The following is a 13,931-nucleotide window of genomic DNA, read 5'->3' as shown; positions in this document are numbered from 1 at the left end:
CTGTCCTGTATCACGGAGGTCTTAGAGGACAGTACGCAGGAGAGGCTGGACAAGCAGTTATCTATGGATGAGCTGACCAAGGCTCTCCAGTCCTTTGAAAATAATAAAATTCCAGGAAATGATGGCTTACCGGCCGAGTTGTATTCGGCTCTGTGGGATTGATTGAGCTGGAGTTGTATTGCAATATGCTAATGGCAGGTACCGTGAGTGAATCCATGAGAAAAGACACTCTCATCTACAAGTAGAACGGGAAGAGAGAGGGAATTAGAAATTGGCTACCAATCTCTTGCTGAATGCAGATTAAAAAATCCTCTCTAAGGTCATCATCAACTGGGTCAGGTCTGCTCTGGGATCAGTGATTCAAATTGGTGCTGTAATGGGCAGGACAATCTCTGAGAGTCTCGTGCCCCTCAGCAATACAATCGTCAATGTGCAGAACAGGAGGGTGGATGCCTGCCTCATCAGCCTGGAGCAGGAGAAGGCCTTTGACGGGGTATTGTACACCTACATGTGGGACGTGCTCTCCAAATGGGCTCTGGGGAGGGAATCTGCAATTGGATCCGACTGCTCTTCACCAACATTGTTAGTGGGGGCTGGGAATCAGAAAGCTTCCTGATCAGATCCAGAGTCAGGCAGTGCTGCCCACTCTCTCCTGCCTTGTTTGTGTGCTGTATAGAGCCCTTTGGTGAGTCTATCAGGAAGGATGTGAGCCTAAAAGGGGTGACTATTCCAGGCAGCAGGAACCTGCAGTTCAAAGCCTCCCTGTACATGGATGAGGTCACCATTTTCTGCTCAGATCCACAGTCAGTGGACAAACTCAGGAACATCTATGACCACTTTGAACTAGCCTCAGGAGCCAGGGGAAATCGAGGCAAGAGCGAGGCCATGTTCTTTGGGAACTGGGCTGACTGATCCTTTACTCCCTTCACTTTTAGGACGGATTACCTGAAGGCACTGGGAAGATGGTTCAGAGGGGCTGGGGCATTTGCTAAGTCCTGGGAGGAGCATAGTGTGAAAGTGAGACAGAAACCGGGCAAAGCAGAAACTGTAAAACTCTGATGAACTCAGCTCTGATGAAGAGTCAACCAGTCTCGAAACATTAGCTTCCTCTCTCTCCATGGATGCTGCCTGATCACCAGCATTTGTTGTTTTCACTACAGATTCCAGCATCTGCAGCAATTTGTTCATACAAGTGTAAAACCCCATTTGGATTCCTAATCCGGTGTAGGGATGGAAATCTGCTGTCCTTGCCTGGTCAGGCCTCCAGACCCACAGCAATATGGTCAACTCTTAACCATCCCAATGATACTGCTGGGGAAGACGGCTGAGTCCATGGGAGAGTAGGTAAATGAACCTTTCCAAGGTGCCTTCCCAGGGATCCCAGACCTCCCACAATGAAGAGAAAGATTGAAAATCTATTGGAGTGGGCCTCAGCTGCATTCAATGACCCTCCCTCCAATGGTCTCTGGGATTCTCTAAGGCCCTGATGAATTGAGAGATCTGTGTTTGCAGACAGAGATGACTTGCTGCTTTTTGGCCTTTGAGTAGAATGGAACTCCAACTCCCAGAGATTTTCCATGCGGCCCCTGCGTGACGTAACTGGTTAATTACTGCAACATTTCGTGTCCAATGGCAGGCCAGTCCCAGGGCCACGTGATCTCACCGTCCAATAGGACGGGGGAGCTGGCGGTGGCGGCACCACCCCCTTTATAAGCTTTGTTGCAAGGCGCCTGGAGTTACATTGCCAGTGCAGTTACACTGTCGGGTAGTGTGTGCTGTGCTTCATTCGGGTTTCTTCTTGTGTGATTTTTAAAAAAAAGAAAATCTGACAATGAGGGAGATTGTGCACGTACAAGCCGGGCAGTGTGGCAATCAGATCGGGGCCAAGGTAAAAAGCCAAGTCAAAATCTGGAGATTTTGTTCTTGTAATTTATGTTCAATTTCCAACGGGACTTGGGTTCCGATGAGCGGACTCGTGCTGTGGTCTGGAGGGGGGAGGGGGTGGGGTGGGGGTAGTGTAATCTCGATCGTTTCAACCAGAGGCTCCAGATCGACCAATGATTGATTATTTTTTTGTTTCAGCAAATGTATTAACCCGAATATTGTTTTCGGTGAGGTGGAAATGCTGCAGGAATTTGAAAGTCCGTACTGGTCAATGCTATCAACGACGTGTCCACATGTTCTTAGAGGGATTAGGCAAGGAGTCCTTTGGAAATGCAATTTGCCTGTTCTCTTCTAACATGCGAATTTAAAAATGATCATTTTTGACCCACACTCGACATTTTGTTCTCTTAACTTTCAACGTTGCATTTTATTAGGGCCTAAATCCAGTAAAAGGAGGGGGGAACGGGCTGTGTAATAGATATGAGATTAATGGTGAGCTGCAAGGGAGGAAGGCATGTTTTAGGATTAAGTTGTGGTTCGTCGGCGACCGGTTTTAACGCTGCATTGAACCTGCTGAGTGGGTATGGCGCTATAATGTGATTGTACAATGTTGCACTCCGTTATCTAGAAGTAACGGGTTGAGCAAATTGCGGTTCAGGATTGTGTTACAAAGGGAAATCTTAAATATCTACTCTGATTTTTTTTTACAAAAAGTGAAAAGTTTTTTTTAATGCTTAATCGATCCTGGAATTCAGATGGGGGGAATTAATCAGGGACAAGGAAGAAACTTTTTTGAGGGTCTAGAAGGTTGGGAATAAGGAGGGTCTCGGGGGGTTGAGGAGGTGGGAATGGGGTCAGTTGTCGGAATCCATCACAGTTGGTCTCTGTAGACTGGATTCCTGAGGGGATCTGAGCTTTTACTCTAACTGCCGTGAACCGAGCTCCTATTGGGCGGAGCGGTTGGAGGGAAATTTGTAGAGGCGCCAAAACTAGAGCTAGCCAATGGGCTGCGGGAGGAGAGGCGCCAAACGGCTCTTTCGCACTTTTTTTTGAATTCAAAATTCTTTTGAAAATGTTCATTCCCCCGCCCTTTGACTTCCCCACCCCCTTTCTAGTCTCTCGTGGTTAGAGAGCAGCCCTGGCCTCTTCATCCAGTCAGGTTACTGAGCTTTGTGTGGGGAATTGGGAGTCAGAGATACAAGCCTGAATTCAGAAAGTTACATCTGTAATCATATTGTTCAATGGTAACAAAAGGAAACACAGGATTTCTCGGGCCAGGTTCAATTCTGGGGCCTGTCTCCTGCAATCCCAGGAACTGGGATCCTAAGTGTCTATTTAATCTAGCTAGAAAATATCTATATATCATACGATATCTTGCCTTCAGCTACATGTGGAAGTTTGCGCTGGGGGGCTCCTGGACACCCATGGGATAGATTATGCTCCAGGTTTCCATCTCCTGTTACACTGTAACACTGACCTCATTTCATCGCCAGCTCTGCGTCATTCTGAACTCCCCAGTGGATTATTTTTAATTTCAATCTCATCATCTTTCCCGTTTCACCGGAGGGACGTGCGTGCAGTTTATCGGAGGCTGTTCGGCCCGTCGCCTCAATACCTTCGTTTGAGGAATACTGAGAGGAGAGTCCGTTTAGTAACTATTTCCCGCGTGTATACATAATTTTGCTCGCTGTTTGTCCAGTATCTAGTCCCCAATCCGTGTTGGTGAGGAATGCGTGAGTATCCCTCCCGGAAAGCTTGCCAAGTGATTTTTTTTTTCACTCCCTTGTCTATTTCTGTGCAAGGTGCAGTAGCTAAATTACACACTAATCCACCTATTGAACACGCTTTTGAAAGTTAATTTTTAATTTGATATCTCCCCGATCGCTCCAAAATATCAGCAGGATTTACTTGAAAAGTGCTGTTTGCAACATTTTACAGCGGAAATTCCGCATCCGATCCTTTTCCTCATCTGTTCACATGAGGGGTAGCCTGGGTTGTGTTGTTGACTGGGGAAGGGTTTATAAGGTGCAGTTTGCCCTGTGCTGCTGCTGTTGTAAACGCTCTTGAGATGTGAGGGACCACATGGAATTCACACTTCTCTGGGATGACCTGCCCACTCATTTCTTCTCTTAATGTGAGGCTGCTGCGAGGACTTGGTGCATGCAGAACAAAGTGGGATTGATCCCCTTTCAGAATCCGCTGACTGCGATGATCTCTTTGTTCTGCCGTTTCAGTACGAATTTTTATTAAAAAGACTGTTCTGTCTAATTTGTAATCCTGTGACCTCTGCTAAGGGCATTATTTAAACGTAGCCCGGCTGTGTTTTACAGGCTTGTGTCCACATGCCAAAGGTAAGGTGGAGTCTAATACTATTAGAGGGGACATTCTCTCCGCACCACCGCCGGCATGCAAGGGAAATCGCATTGACAGGAAATGGGAGGGGGGAGGGGTGGTCTCCGTATGATTTGCTTTCTGTAGGTCAGCAGCAAGGTGGGAATTATGAAGTACTGAAGCGATACAGTATATAATAGGATAAATGATCTATGCGCCACAGATAAATGGGACAATTAATCACCATTCACTGCTCATCAATAGGCCATTGACACATCATTCAGTTACATCAATAGACTGGATCAAGTAACCACATCCTGGACTAAGACATGCAAATAACTTGTGTAGTAGCACCTTTTGTGAAGAGGTTAACAGTGTAATTAACAATATGCAAACTCCCATTCTGGGTAGTCTTACGCTTTGTATTCCGCATGTATCCCATTGCCTTGAACTGTTCCAAATTTCATTTAACTTTTTTCCAAATTATTCCAACTCACTTGACGTTTTGTCTGGTTTCATGATCAAATGTGACATTTTTTTCCATTTATGTCTAATCTAATCTTTGCACTGCACAGAGTTCTTTGCTTAATTAAAAAAAACCTACGTCCCACATGTTTCTTCTTATGGTTTTGATTCCAATCCAATAGTTGTGGGTTGGTTTGAGGGTTCTGCTATTACATATATCTTTCACTGGGCAATTATCAACTTTGAGTGAAAATTGAGTGAAAGCTTTGCTTTTTCGCTAATTCTTTCAATTGTGCTTTACTTTGTTTTCCTTTTTTACTGTTATCTTATCCCTGAGATTTTGTATTCTTGGTCCTGGTGGTTGAAAGATGATTCTCTACAACACAATACCTTCTCTTTCAGCAGTGTGTATAGTAGGAATAACTATCAAGTCTGACAAGTTCCCCATGACTCAGTCTCTTGATTTGGTGCTAATCTTGTAGACAGGGCAATACGAACATACTGTTGGACATGATGGGCCAAGCAGCCTCTTGTGCTGTGAAATTCTGTGATTCTACAGGCTGCATGGTTGGTGAGTCACTGGGCATGATGTGGATGTTGACCATTTAGGGCAGTGTGGGAGGGGGGATGCTGGACCATAATTTCCTGTTTCTCCGAGCAGATTTGGGAGGGGGTTGGGGGGAACCTGGTTTGGGTAACATATCTAAAACGATCATTCCAACATGGCTCCTGTGAGATTGGCTTCTTGGGTTTGGGGGAATATGGAGAAAGTGAGGACTGGAGATTAGAGCTGAAAAATGTGTTGCTGGAAAAGCTCAGCAGGTCAGACAGCATCAAAGGAACAGCAAAATCGACATTTTGGCCATAAGCCCTTCAGGAATATGGTAATGGTGGTGACTGAGTTGGCCAGTAGCCCCTCACAGTGCAGACCTTTCATTATCTTGGACTGAGTGTGACCCCTTTGGTTCAAGCAGATGGTGCTTGAAGTGAGTGAGCCAGACCGCCCCTGTGTGAAATCTCTTTCTGATGAGAGAGTGGTAATTCTGGAAACAGCATCAGTAGTTGGCACACTCATTGAAAGGCTGTCCTTTTTAATTTGAGAAGACTGAGATCAGTGTGTGTGTCTATCTCCACCCCCCTCTCTCTCTCTCCTACCCACACTCCTGAATTCCTACAGATGCAGAAATGATTTGGCTATATTTAATACCATAAAGATTTTTCTTCAATTAAAACTGCTTACACGGTAATTCCTCGTCTTTTCAGTAAAGCTACCAGATTGTTGCATTGTGGTGTTTGAACCATTTTCAAACCTTTTAAAGAGCAGACCATTGATTAAAGAGTGTCTCTCCTTGATCTGTACGCTTCCGCCTCTCCCTCCCTCTCTTTGTGTCCCTTCACTATGATGACTGTGTCTTTGTTTGGTGAAGCAGAAGGCTTTTGCACAGTCGTCATGTTTTCTAGCATCAAGAAGACAACTTATCCAACAGAGGACTTGGCCTGTGCCTGTTCTCTGCCAAGTTGGCAGATCTCAACACTTGGATGGCAGGACTCGATGCTCATGAGCTGGCAAGAGTGACAGACCATCTGCAGCTCATGGAGCTAGTTGCTACCCAGTTAGTTTTTTTAACAGCCGTGCCAGAGGCTGCATGTCCATGCAGGCCATCACACGCTTGTCCATTCTAATCCCAGTGAGTCTGACTAAATGAGAGTTAGGTTTATGATTTATATCTGTGCCTCGTTAGTTCAGAGATTTGTTGGGTGGGTGGCAAGGGATATGATGAGCAAGAAAAGCAGATTCCTTCTTTGGTGACCAGGGCCACTCTTTGGGGAGGTGAAGGTCAAGCATGAACTCTTGAGAGATCAGAGAGCTGATGACAAACCATCTTGTGGAGAAGATAGAATATGGGAGGCTGGTTTGTCCTGAGAAATGGCATATGGATGTACTTTGATACACCCTGTAACTTGGACATGTTACCTCAGGAAGGGAGGCTTGCCATGTTTTTAAAAACCCCTTAAATGTCTACAGCAAATTAGTGTGTCGGGAGGGCTGGGGTAGAGGAAAGGGAATTCGGGTTTAAGGCAGCGTCTGTCTCCAAACCTGCTGAATGTCTCTAGCGTCCTATTCTGTACGCACCCCAAGGTTTCTGGCTTGAGGTCAGCTCTGAAGTTTGCGAGATTTGCAAAGTAGCTAGCCTGAGGGAACCTCGTCTACCGAGGGGACAAGGACTGGGAAGGGAAGCAGACAGGAACAAAGCCGGATTGTCTCATGTGCTCTCCGCCTTTGTTCAAATGCAGCAATTTCACACATAGCGTCAGCCAGTCATGTTGTCTGGGTCTTATTTCTGAGCTAATGTGATTGAGTCATAGCTTTGAAACCATCCCCTCAGCAGTTTAATTAGGGTACTCATCTGAGGGGCCACTAAGAAACAATGTCTTGAACACGGTTCATTTTATTTCTCCTATCATTTTTGTTGTTGGGATTTTGCCCTGCTGATTACTTGTGCAGGAATGCAGTAACCAGCTGAATGGATGGGATTTTTCTCTTTTGTCTGTTCTTTTGTCATTCAGTCTGACGGGGAAGCAAGGGGCTGGTTGGGGTGGGGCAACTTGTCTGGAGCTTGCTGCAAACGTTCCTTCTCCTGACTCTGTGCGTGTGTCTCACTCTCCCTGCTACTACACTTCACATGGTAATGCTACCTCAATCAGCTGCTGAATTTTCAAGCTATTTTCCCCAAACCTTTGCCAATATGGCTGTTTTGAATAAAGCTGCTGCAGCAGACCACAAGAGTCAGGCAACCACGCTCCCATAACGCTGGTTGTCTAGACAGTGGGATTGGGGGGGGGGTGGGCAAATGAGCTCATCCTTGATTCTATGAGCAATGTGTTTTTCATACAGAAAAATAGTCAGGTGGGGGGGGGGGGGGGGGGGGGGGGGGGGGGGGGGGGGGGGGGGGGGGGGGGGGGGGGGGGGGGGGGGGGGGGGGGGGGGGGGGGGGGGGGGGGGGGGGAGGATGCTGTGGATATTTTGTTTGGCTCGCTGGCATATTTCAGATTTTATTTTCCCACATTCTGCACATTGGAAAAGCAATGCTAGTCGCTCGATTGGATTCTCTCCACACCAAGTAAAAATCCAATTATTTCCTCCCATTAACATCTGCACGTTCACTGCATTTCCCCACCTCAGTTGTGTGATCTTTGTCTGAGATTGTCAGCTCTACTTCTGGAATTTTCTGTCTGCTCCCAGCTTCTGATTTCCATTCTAGGAGCTCTGTTCACGCAGTGTTCAGTGTGGGAATATGTTCCCTGGCAACGCCCTGTTACCAGGGATACTTTGCTTTCCCCCCCCCCCCCCCCTCCCTTCTGTGCCTTAAATGGGGTTGATGGGGAAGGGGGGGGATCTGGGGGTTCTGATTTTCTTTTTTTACAAAATGTTATTGAGGGAATTTTGAGCAAGAAAGACAGGAGCTGTGATTGTTAGCAAATGGGTGCACAAATTGCTGAGAGACTGACTGTAGGTGAAGGAGAAAGGAGGTGTTGCTTTGTGTGCCTGAGATTACGTCCATTGTTTTGTCGTGTTTGAAAATAATGTAATGGTCTATTAATAAACTTGCATCGGCCTCTATATCAGTCTGGCATTCATTGGGTATTTCAATGCACTGCAATTCCTTTGTCTGTTTCTCAGGCTTGATGTTTTTCCCCTAGTCCACTGAATGCAGTGTTCAGTGCTGGCACAGTGCGCTGTCTGACTGGTGTCTGTGTTTGGAGTGATGCCATTACTCTCCTGCGACTGGGGAATTATCTGCTGTCTCTCCAATTTCAAATCCTGGGTTTAAAACGCCAGGATGTGGCAACGAGTATGAATTCTCCTTGTTGTAGCCCATTGTGCTGCTCCTTTGCTTCTGCGATTTTAGCAGTGATTCTCATTGGTGAGCCTGAGAAATGGTGCCATTTTTGACCTGTTCATTGCTGGGGCCCAGGGTGACCTTTTTACACTAATTAAATAAGGCGCTTTATTGAAGCCTACTCATTTTGCAATTGTCAGAATGTTTGCAAGGACCCCAGTGTAACATGGAGTTATATCTTGATTAAAATGGGTGGCAAGTGGATTCTGGTTAGTCGAGTTGTTGTGCTGGAGAATGCACCAGTTAACTGATGACTGACAGTTAACTGCTGGGTTTTGTTTTAAGCTGAAGCTGGGCCAGTTGACCGATTCCTGAGAAACGCATGCACACTTTCTTTCCTGCGCACAAAGGAAGATGCAAATGAAGAAGGCAGGCTGTACTGTAACTGCTGTTTCTGCTCTCCTCCTCAGTTCTGGGAAGTCATCAGTGATGAGCATGGCATTGACCCAACTGGTACCTACCATGGCGACAGTGACCTGCAGCTGGATCGTATTAATGTCTACTACAACGAGGCATCAGGTATTGGCCTGGCATCTTGTGTGGAGCAGGGAGGGGCATCACCTTGCAGACTGGTACTTCCCCTCCATTTTCTCCCTGCCGTCCGTGTCTTACTGTCTCCCTGGGGGTTACTTGTTTTTGGTGTGGAGGGGGCAGAGAAGGAAACCGGGAGCTCTTCTGCAAATGGCCAGAAGCTGTTGCCCTGCCTGGCACTGGGGCATTCCTGTTGGCATGGGAGGAGGGTGAAGCAGGGTCTCCTACCGGGGAGTAGATTCCGTCTCTCCCATGGTGTGCTCATTGTGAAAAGTTGCCGTTAGTGATACAGGTACATGTTTAACGTGTCCATCACTGAACTGAGATTGCCGTCAGTTCTGTTGTGGTAATGGGAACCCCTTGGTGTGGGCCCCCATCTCCATTATTCTTCTTTTCGTCCACCAAATGGGGAAGGGTGCAACTTGCAGTTGAAGGTTTTTTTTTTCCCAACAAGTCTGTCCCCTCTTCCTTCGCAGGGGGTAAATATGTTCCCCGTGCCATCCTGGTGGACCTGGAGCCTGGCACCATGGACTCCGTTCGCTCCGGACCATTTGGGCAGATCTTCCGACCGGATAACTTTGTGTTTGGTAAGTACAGGCTGCTTGCGGTATTCCTGAATGAGATGTATGTTTTGGAAGGGGGTGGTAGCAAAAATTCCCTCATTCCTATTTTGGGAATCTCCGCTTTTGAGGGATACTGTTCTCTCAATGTTACTGAGGCTGGAGCATCCCCAGAGCTTTGGTTTGTGATCCATCACAGTGACTACACGTGATGGAGTGTCCTTCAAGTGAAACCAGGGAGCAGGGCATTGAGGCAGGTGCAGTCTAGCCTTGCCTGGTGTCCAAGATTTGTATCCCTTTGCTCACCATCAGGGAGTTATTTGGTAATTCTCGCTTTGAAAAAAGGGGAGCTAATTGTTAAATTTTGGGTCAGCATTGCCTGGATCTTGGGTGTATGGCAAATGGAGCATCAATCTGATCCCACCATTCATTTCACTGGAGTGTGGAGCCTGGTTTTCCTTCTGTTAAATGTTTGGCCATGGTCTGGATTCTAGAGTGCCCTCTGGATGCAGGGCTGTGCCATCTGATGGGCAGGATGGTGTGTAATTGCTTGTCTCATTGACCCCGTTACCTTTTTTGTGTGTTTTCCAGGCCAGAGTGGCGCAGGCAACAACTGGGCCAAGGGGCATTACACAGAAGGGGCAGAGCTGGTGGACTCTGTGCTGGACGTAGTGAGGAAGGAGGCGGAGAGCTGCGATTGCCTCCAGGGTTTCCAGCTGACCCACTCACTGGGTGGGGGCACGGGCTCGGGCATGGGCACCCTGCTCATCAGCAAGATCCGCGAGGAGTACCCAGACCGAATCATGAACACCTTCAGCGTGGTGCCCTCGCCCAAGGTGTCAGACACGGTGGTGGAACCCTACAATGCCACCCTGTCGGTGCACCAGCTGGTGGAGAACACGGACGAGACCTACTGCATTGATAATGAGGCGCTGTACGATATCTGTTTCCGCACCCTGAAGCTGACCACCCCCACCTATGGCGACCTGAACCACCTAGTCTCAGCTACCATGAGTGGTGTCACCACCTGCCTCCGCTTCCCAGGCCAGCTCAACGCTGACCTCCGTAAGCTGGCAGTCAACATGGTGCCCTTCCCCCGCCTGCACTTCTTCATGCCTGGCTTTGCCCCCCTCACCAGCCGTGGGAGCCAGCAGTACCGGGCCCTAACGGTGCCCGAGCTCACCCAGCAGGTCTTTGACGCCAAGAATATGATGGCAGCCTGCGACCCACGCCACGGGCGCTATCTGACAGTGGCAGCGGTCTTCCGAGGCCGCATGTCCATGAAGGAGGTGGACGAACAGATGCTGAACGTGCAGAATAAGAACAGCAGCTACTTCGTGGAGTGGATCCCCAACAACGTCAAGACGGCTGTCTGTGATATCCCACCCCGTGGCCTCAAGATGGCCGTCACCTTCATTGGCAACAGCACGGCCATCCAGGAGCTCTTCAAGCGCATCTCTGAGCAGTTCACCGCCATGTTCCGACGCAAGGCCTTCCTGCACTGGTACACGGGCGAGGGCATGGACGAGATGGAGTTCACTGAGGCAGAGAGCAACATGAACGACCTGGTCTCTGAGTACCAACAGTACCAGGACGCCACGGCTGAGGAGGAGGGAGAGTTCGAGGAGGAGATCGAGCAAGATGAGGCCTGAGTGCCCTTGACTCAGCCCGCCCTTTGTGTACATAAAACGTCCTTTTTAAAAACACAACAGCGAGGAAAAAAAATTGCGTTTTCAAACAGGCGAGGTCCGTGGGCCCTCCAGTTCCACAGGACTCGAGTTCAAAGGAAACTTTCATTTTGCCCCTTACCACACCCCTTCCACCCCCGTGCTGGCAAATGCCGTTGTAATCAGTGTCCGACATCATCTCAGTCCCCAATCTAAAGCACAGTGTCATCACATCTGAACAGATCTTTTCCCTGAATCCCATTTGCATGTTTTGAAATCGAAACAGGCTGCAGTTGTCTTGCGTGTGGTAATGTGAATTTTGTTTGTTTCATTTTGTGTTCAAAGCATTGGTAGGTGCACTTGATTTGAAGTTGGGGAGGAAGGGGTAGGTGAGGGAAGTTGACCAGCAGGGAAATGAAGAACATTGGAAACAGCATTGGAGACGCTGGCATCAATTGTCTCAGTGGTGGACCTGCCAGCCTGGATGAGAGGAGCTAATTGCATAGTGCTTGAGGGGGTCAGGTGAAGCAAATTAGCAGCAGCCATGTTGAAATCTGGTGGTGGGGGAGAAGGGTCTCTGCAGTGGTAGTGCTTCTACGATAGCCAATTCATAAAAAGTCAAGTTGGACTGTGCTGGTTGAAGCATTGAAAATAGGTGAAATTTATCAGAGGCATAACCTTTTCCAGAGTAAGTGGGATTTTAGAAAATGACTTCCCCACAGCTTTTATTTTTAGGAGTAGCTTTGTGGTCTGAAACCAGGTTTGCGTGTGTATGTGTGGTTCTCCACATACCACCCAGCTGGGTGATGCACCATGGGAATTGTGCCCTCTGCCTGGATGCCCAGTGATGCTGAGCTGGATAATTCAGTGCTGCAGTCTCAAAAATGATATCTTCAATTTCAATATGCCCAAAAACCCTTCACTCTCTAAAAGGACTTATCCTAGCTGTACAGAAAAAAAGCTACTTTTCCCTCTTCGTTACCAACTTGTCAGTGAGATTGCTAAATCCATGACGCAGTAAAACTTTGTCTGTTTTCGGTGTTTCTTATCTTTCGACTGCTCCTTCAAACAGTCTGGTTGAGTTTGTGTTGTCCGAGTGTAATCCTCCTTCACTACCTTTCCATGTGCCCTGTTTGAGGATTTTCCCACAAATATATTTTTTTTATTTTGGTTTTAAATCATCAGAATAGCTGAGCCAGCAGTGAGGAACAGATGAGTTAATTCCACACGGCCAATCCTGCCCTCCTAGCTGAGGAATTCTTGAGAGGGCGAGAACAATCCACTATGAAGTTCCACTTTTTGCTCGACTTGTCGTGAGTTGTTATTGGGAAGGGTATTTCTGTTCCCTGATGGCCGAGGGGGTGGTGTGCAACTGTCCTTTTTCCTGTTGAGCCTTGAATGAACCTTTTGAAGGATTGACATAGACGTTCTTGATCGTTTTTCCATGCTGCTGCTTACTGAGTATTCGCTCTGTCTTTCTGGTTTTAAGTTTTTTGTTTGCGTTTGCTGCTGTCAGTGTCCCTTTTTACTGTTGTTTTTTAAAAATTAATCGCACCCTTTTTTTTTTGTTTTTTTTTCATATTGAAAAGTATAAAGCCGGCCTGTTTCTTAACTGACAAATAAAACACGTTTTCTTTGCGATATGTTGCTGTCTTTGTTTTTTTTTGTCATCTACATTTCTGCAGGGCGATGGCCTCGAGCACAGACCAGAAAGCTCGGAAACTGTAGTCATGAAAATGTTCGTTTGGTGGTGGGGGGGTGATTTTTTGTTTTTCAAAAAACCTTCCCTGTGTTTGATGAAATGGGGGAAACTTTCCCTGCTCCCTCAATGTCATGATTCCCTCTGCATTGGCATTTCCCCTAAACTACCCTCCGGGGCATGACCCCAACAGATTGGGCAATTAGATCTTCCAGCTCCCAGTGGTTCAAGATTCACCACCTCCTTTTGAATGTTTTGACCAGAAAGTGTTGTGGAGAAAATAGAGAATCACCAGGAGATGCGGAGAGTTCCTCCAGAAGTAGGTCTTTTATTTGCAAACACAAAAACGTGACTGAGAAAGCAGATTCTTGAATGCCCCTGAACCTCAAGGTCTGTGGATTTTTATATTTTTTTAATCATGTTTCTGTTAGCTTATCAGCATGTCCAACTATATTAAAGTACCTCACTCTAGCTACACAATAAACCAGTGATGTTAATTCCCATCATCTCTTTAGTTGTACATTCTGCTTAATGTAATTCTAATGTCACAGTTAGATATTTCATGCTAATTTCATTCCAGACCCTACTTCAGGAAAATATGTCATGATTAGATATTATCAGCTCTGCTAGTGATCGTCCATTCCAGACTAACCTGTCATGATAGATATTTAGTTATACCATCTATTACAATAGTCTCCTGTCTCAAGCTGACTCTACTAACTACTAATCAGATATTTTAATGTCATGTCCCAAATATTTATGGTCGTAATCCTGTCATCATAACACTAATAGAGAAACTTGCTTTATTACTTAAGTTATCTTGTCTTGCTAGTGACCGTTCGGCCTTAACATAGTCAAGTTAATTGGTGTAAGAATGTTCCACCATGGTTAT

At 46.8% G+C, this 13,931-nt stretch overlaps 1 protein-coding gene across 1 annotated transcript; it reads left to right on the top strand.

Annotated features, from left to right (window-relative positions):
• The first annotated feature begins 1,739 nt into the window (after positions 1 to 1,739).
• Positions 1,740 to 12,981, top strand: LOC132832532 (tubulin beta-4B chain). The gene is made up of 4 exons (XM_060850615.1): positions 1,740 to 1,888; positions 8,993 to 9,101; positions 9,590 to 9,700; positions 10,265 to 12,981. Exons 1-4 carry the CDS (start codon positions 1,832 to 1,834, stop codon positions 11,323 to 11,325), a joined length of 1,338 nt encoding a protein of 445 aa, XP_060706598.1. The 5' UTR covers positions 1,740 to 1,831; the 3' UTR covers positions 11,326 to 12,981.
• Positions 12,982 to 13,931: the final 950 nt, after the last annotated feature.

Source organism: Hemiscyllium ocellatum, chromosome 35 (assembly GCF_020745735.1).
Source record: "Hemiscyllium ocellatum isolate sHemOce1 chromosome 35, sHemOce1.pat.X.cur, whole genome shotgun sequence".
Lineage (NCBI taxonomy): Eukaryota > Metazoa > Chordata > Chondrichthyes > Orectolobiformes > Hemiscylliidae > Hemiscyllium > Hemiscyllium ocellatum.
This window is presented reverse-complemented; position numbering and strand designations above follow the sequence as displayed.

Bases quoted from the DNA above. Each gene is read 5' to 3' on its own strand.
- LOC132832532 (XM_060850615.1), top strand. From the start codon at position 1,832: ATGAGGGAGATTGTGCACGTACAAGCCGGGCAGTGTGGCAATCAGATC. The intron at 1,889-8,992 runs GTAAAAAGCCAA...TCTCCTCCTCAG, and splicing joins GCAATCAGATCGGGGCCAAG to TTCTGGGAAGTCATCAGTGA. The intron at 9,102-9,589 runs GTATTGGCCTGG...CTTCCTTCGCAG, and splicing joins CTACTACAACGAGGCATCAG to GGGGTAAATATGTTCCCCGT.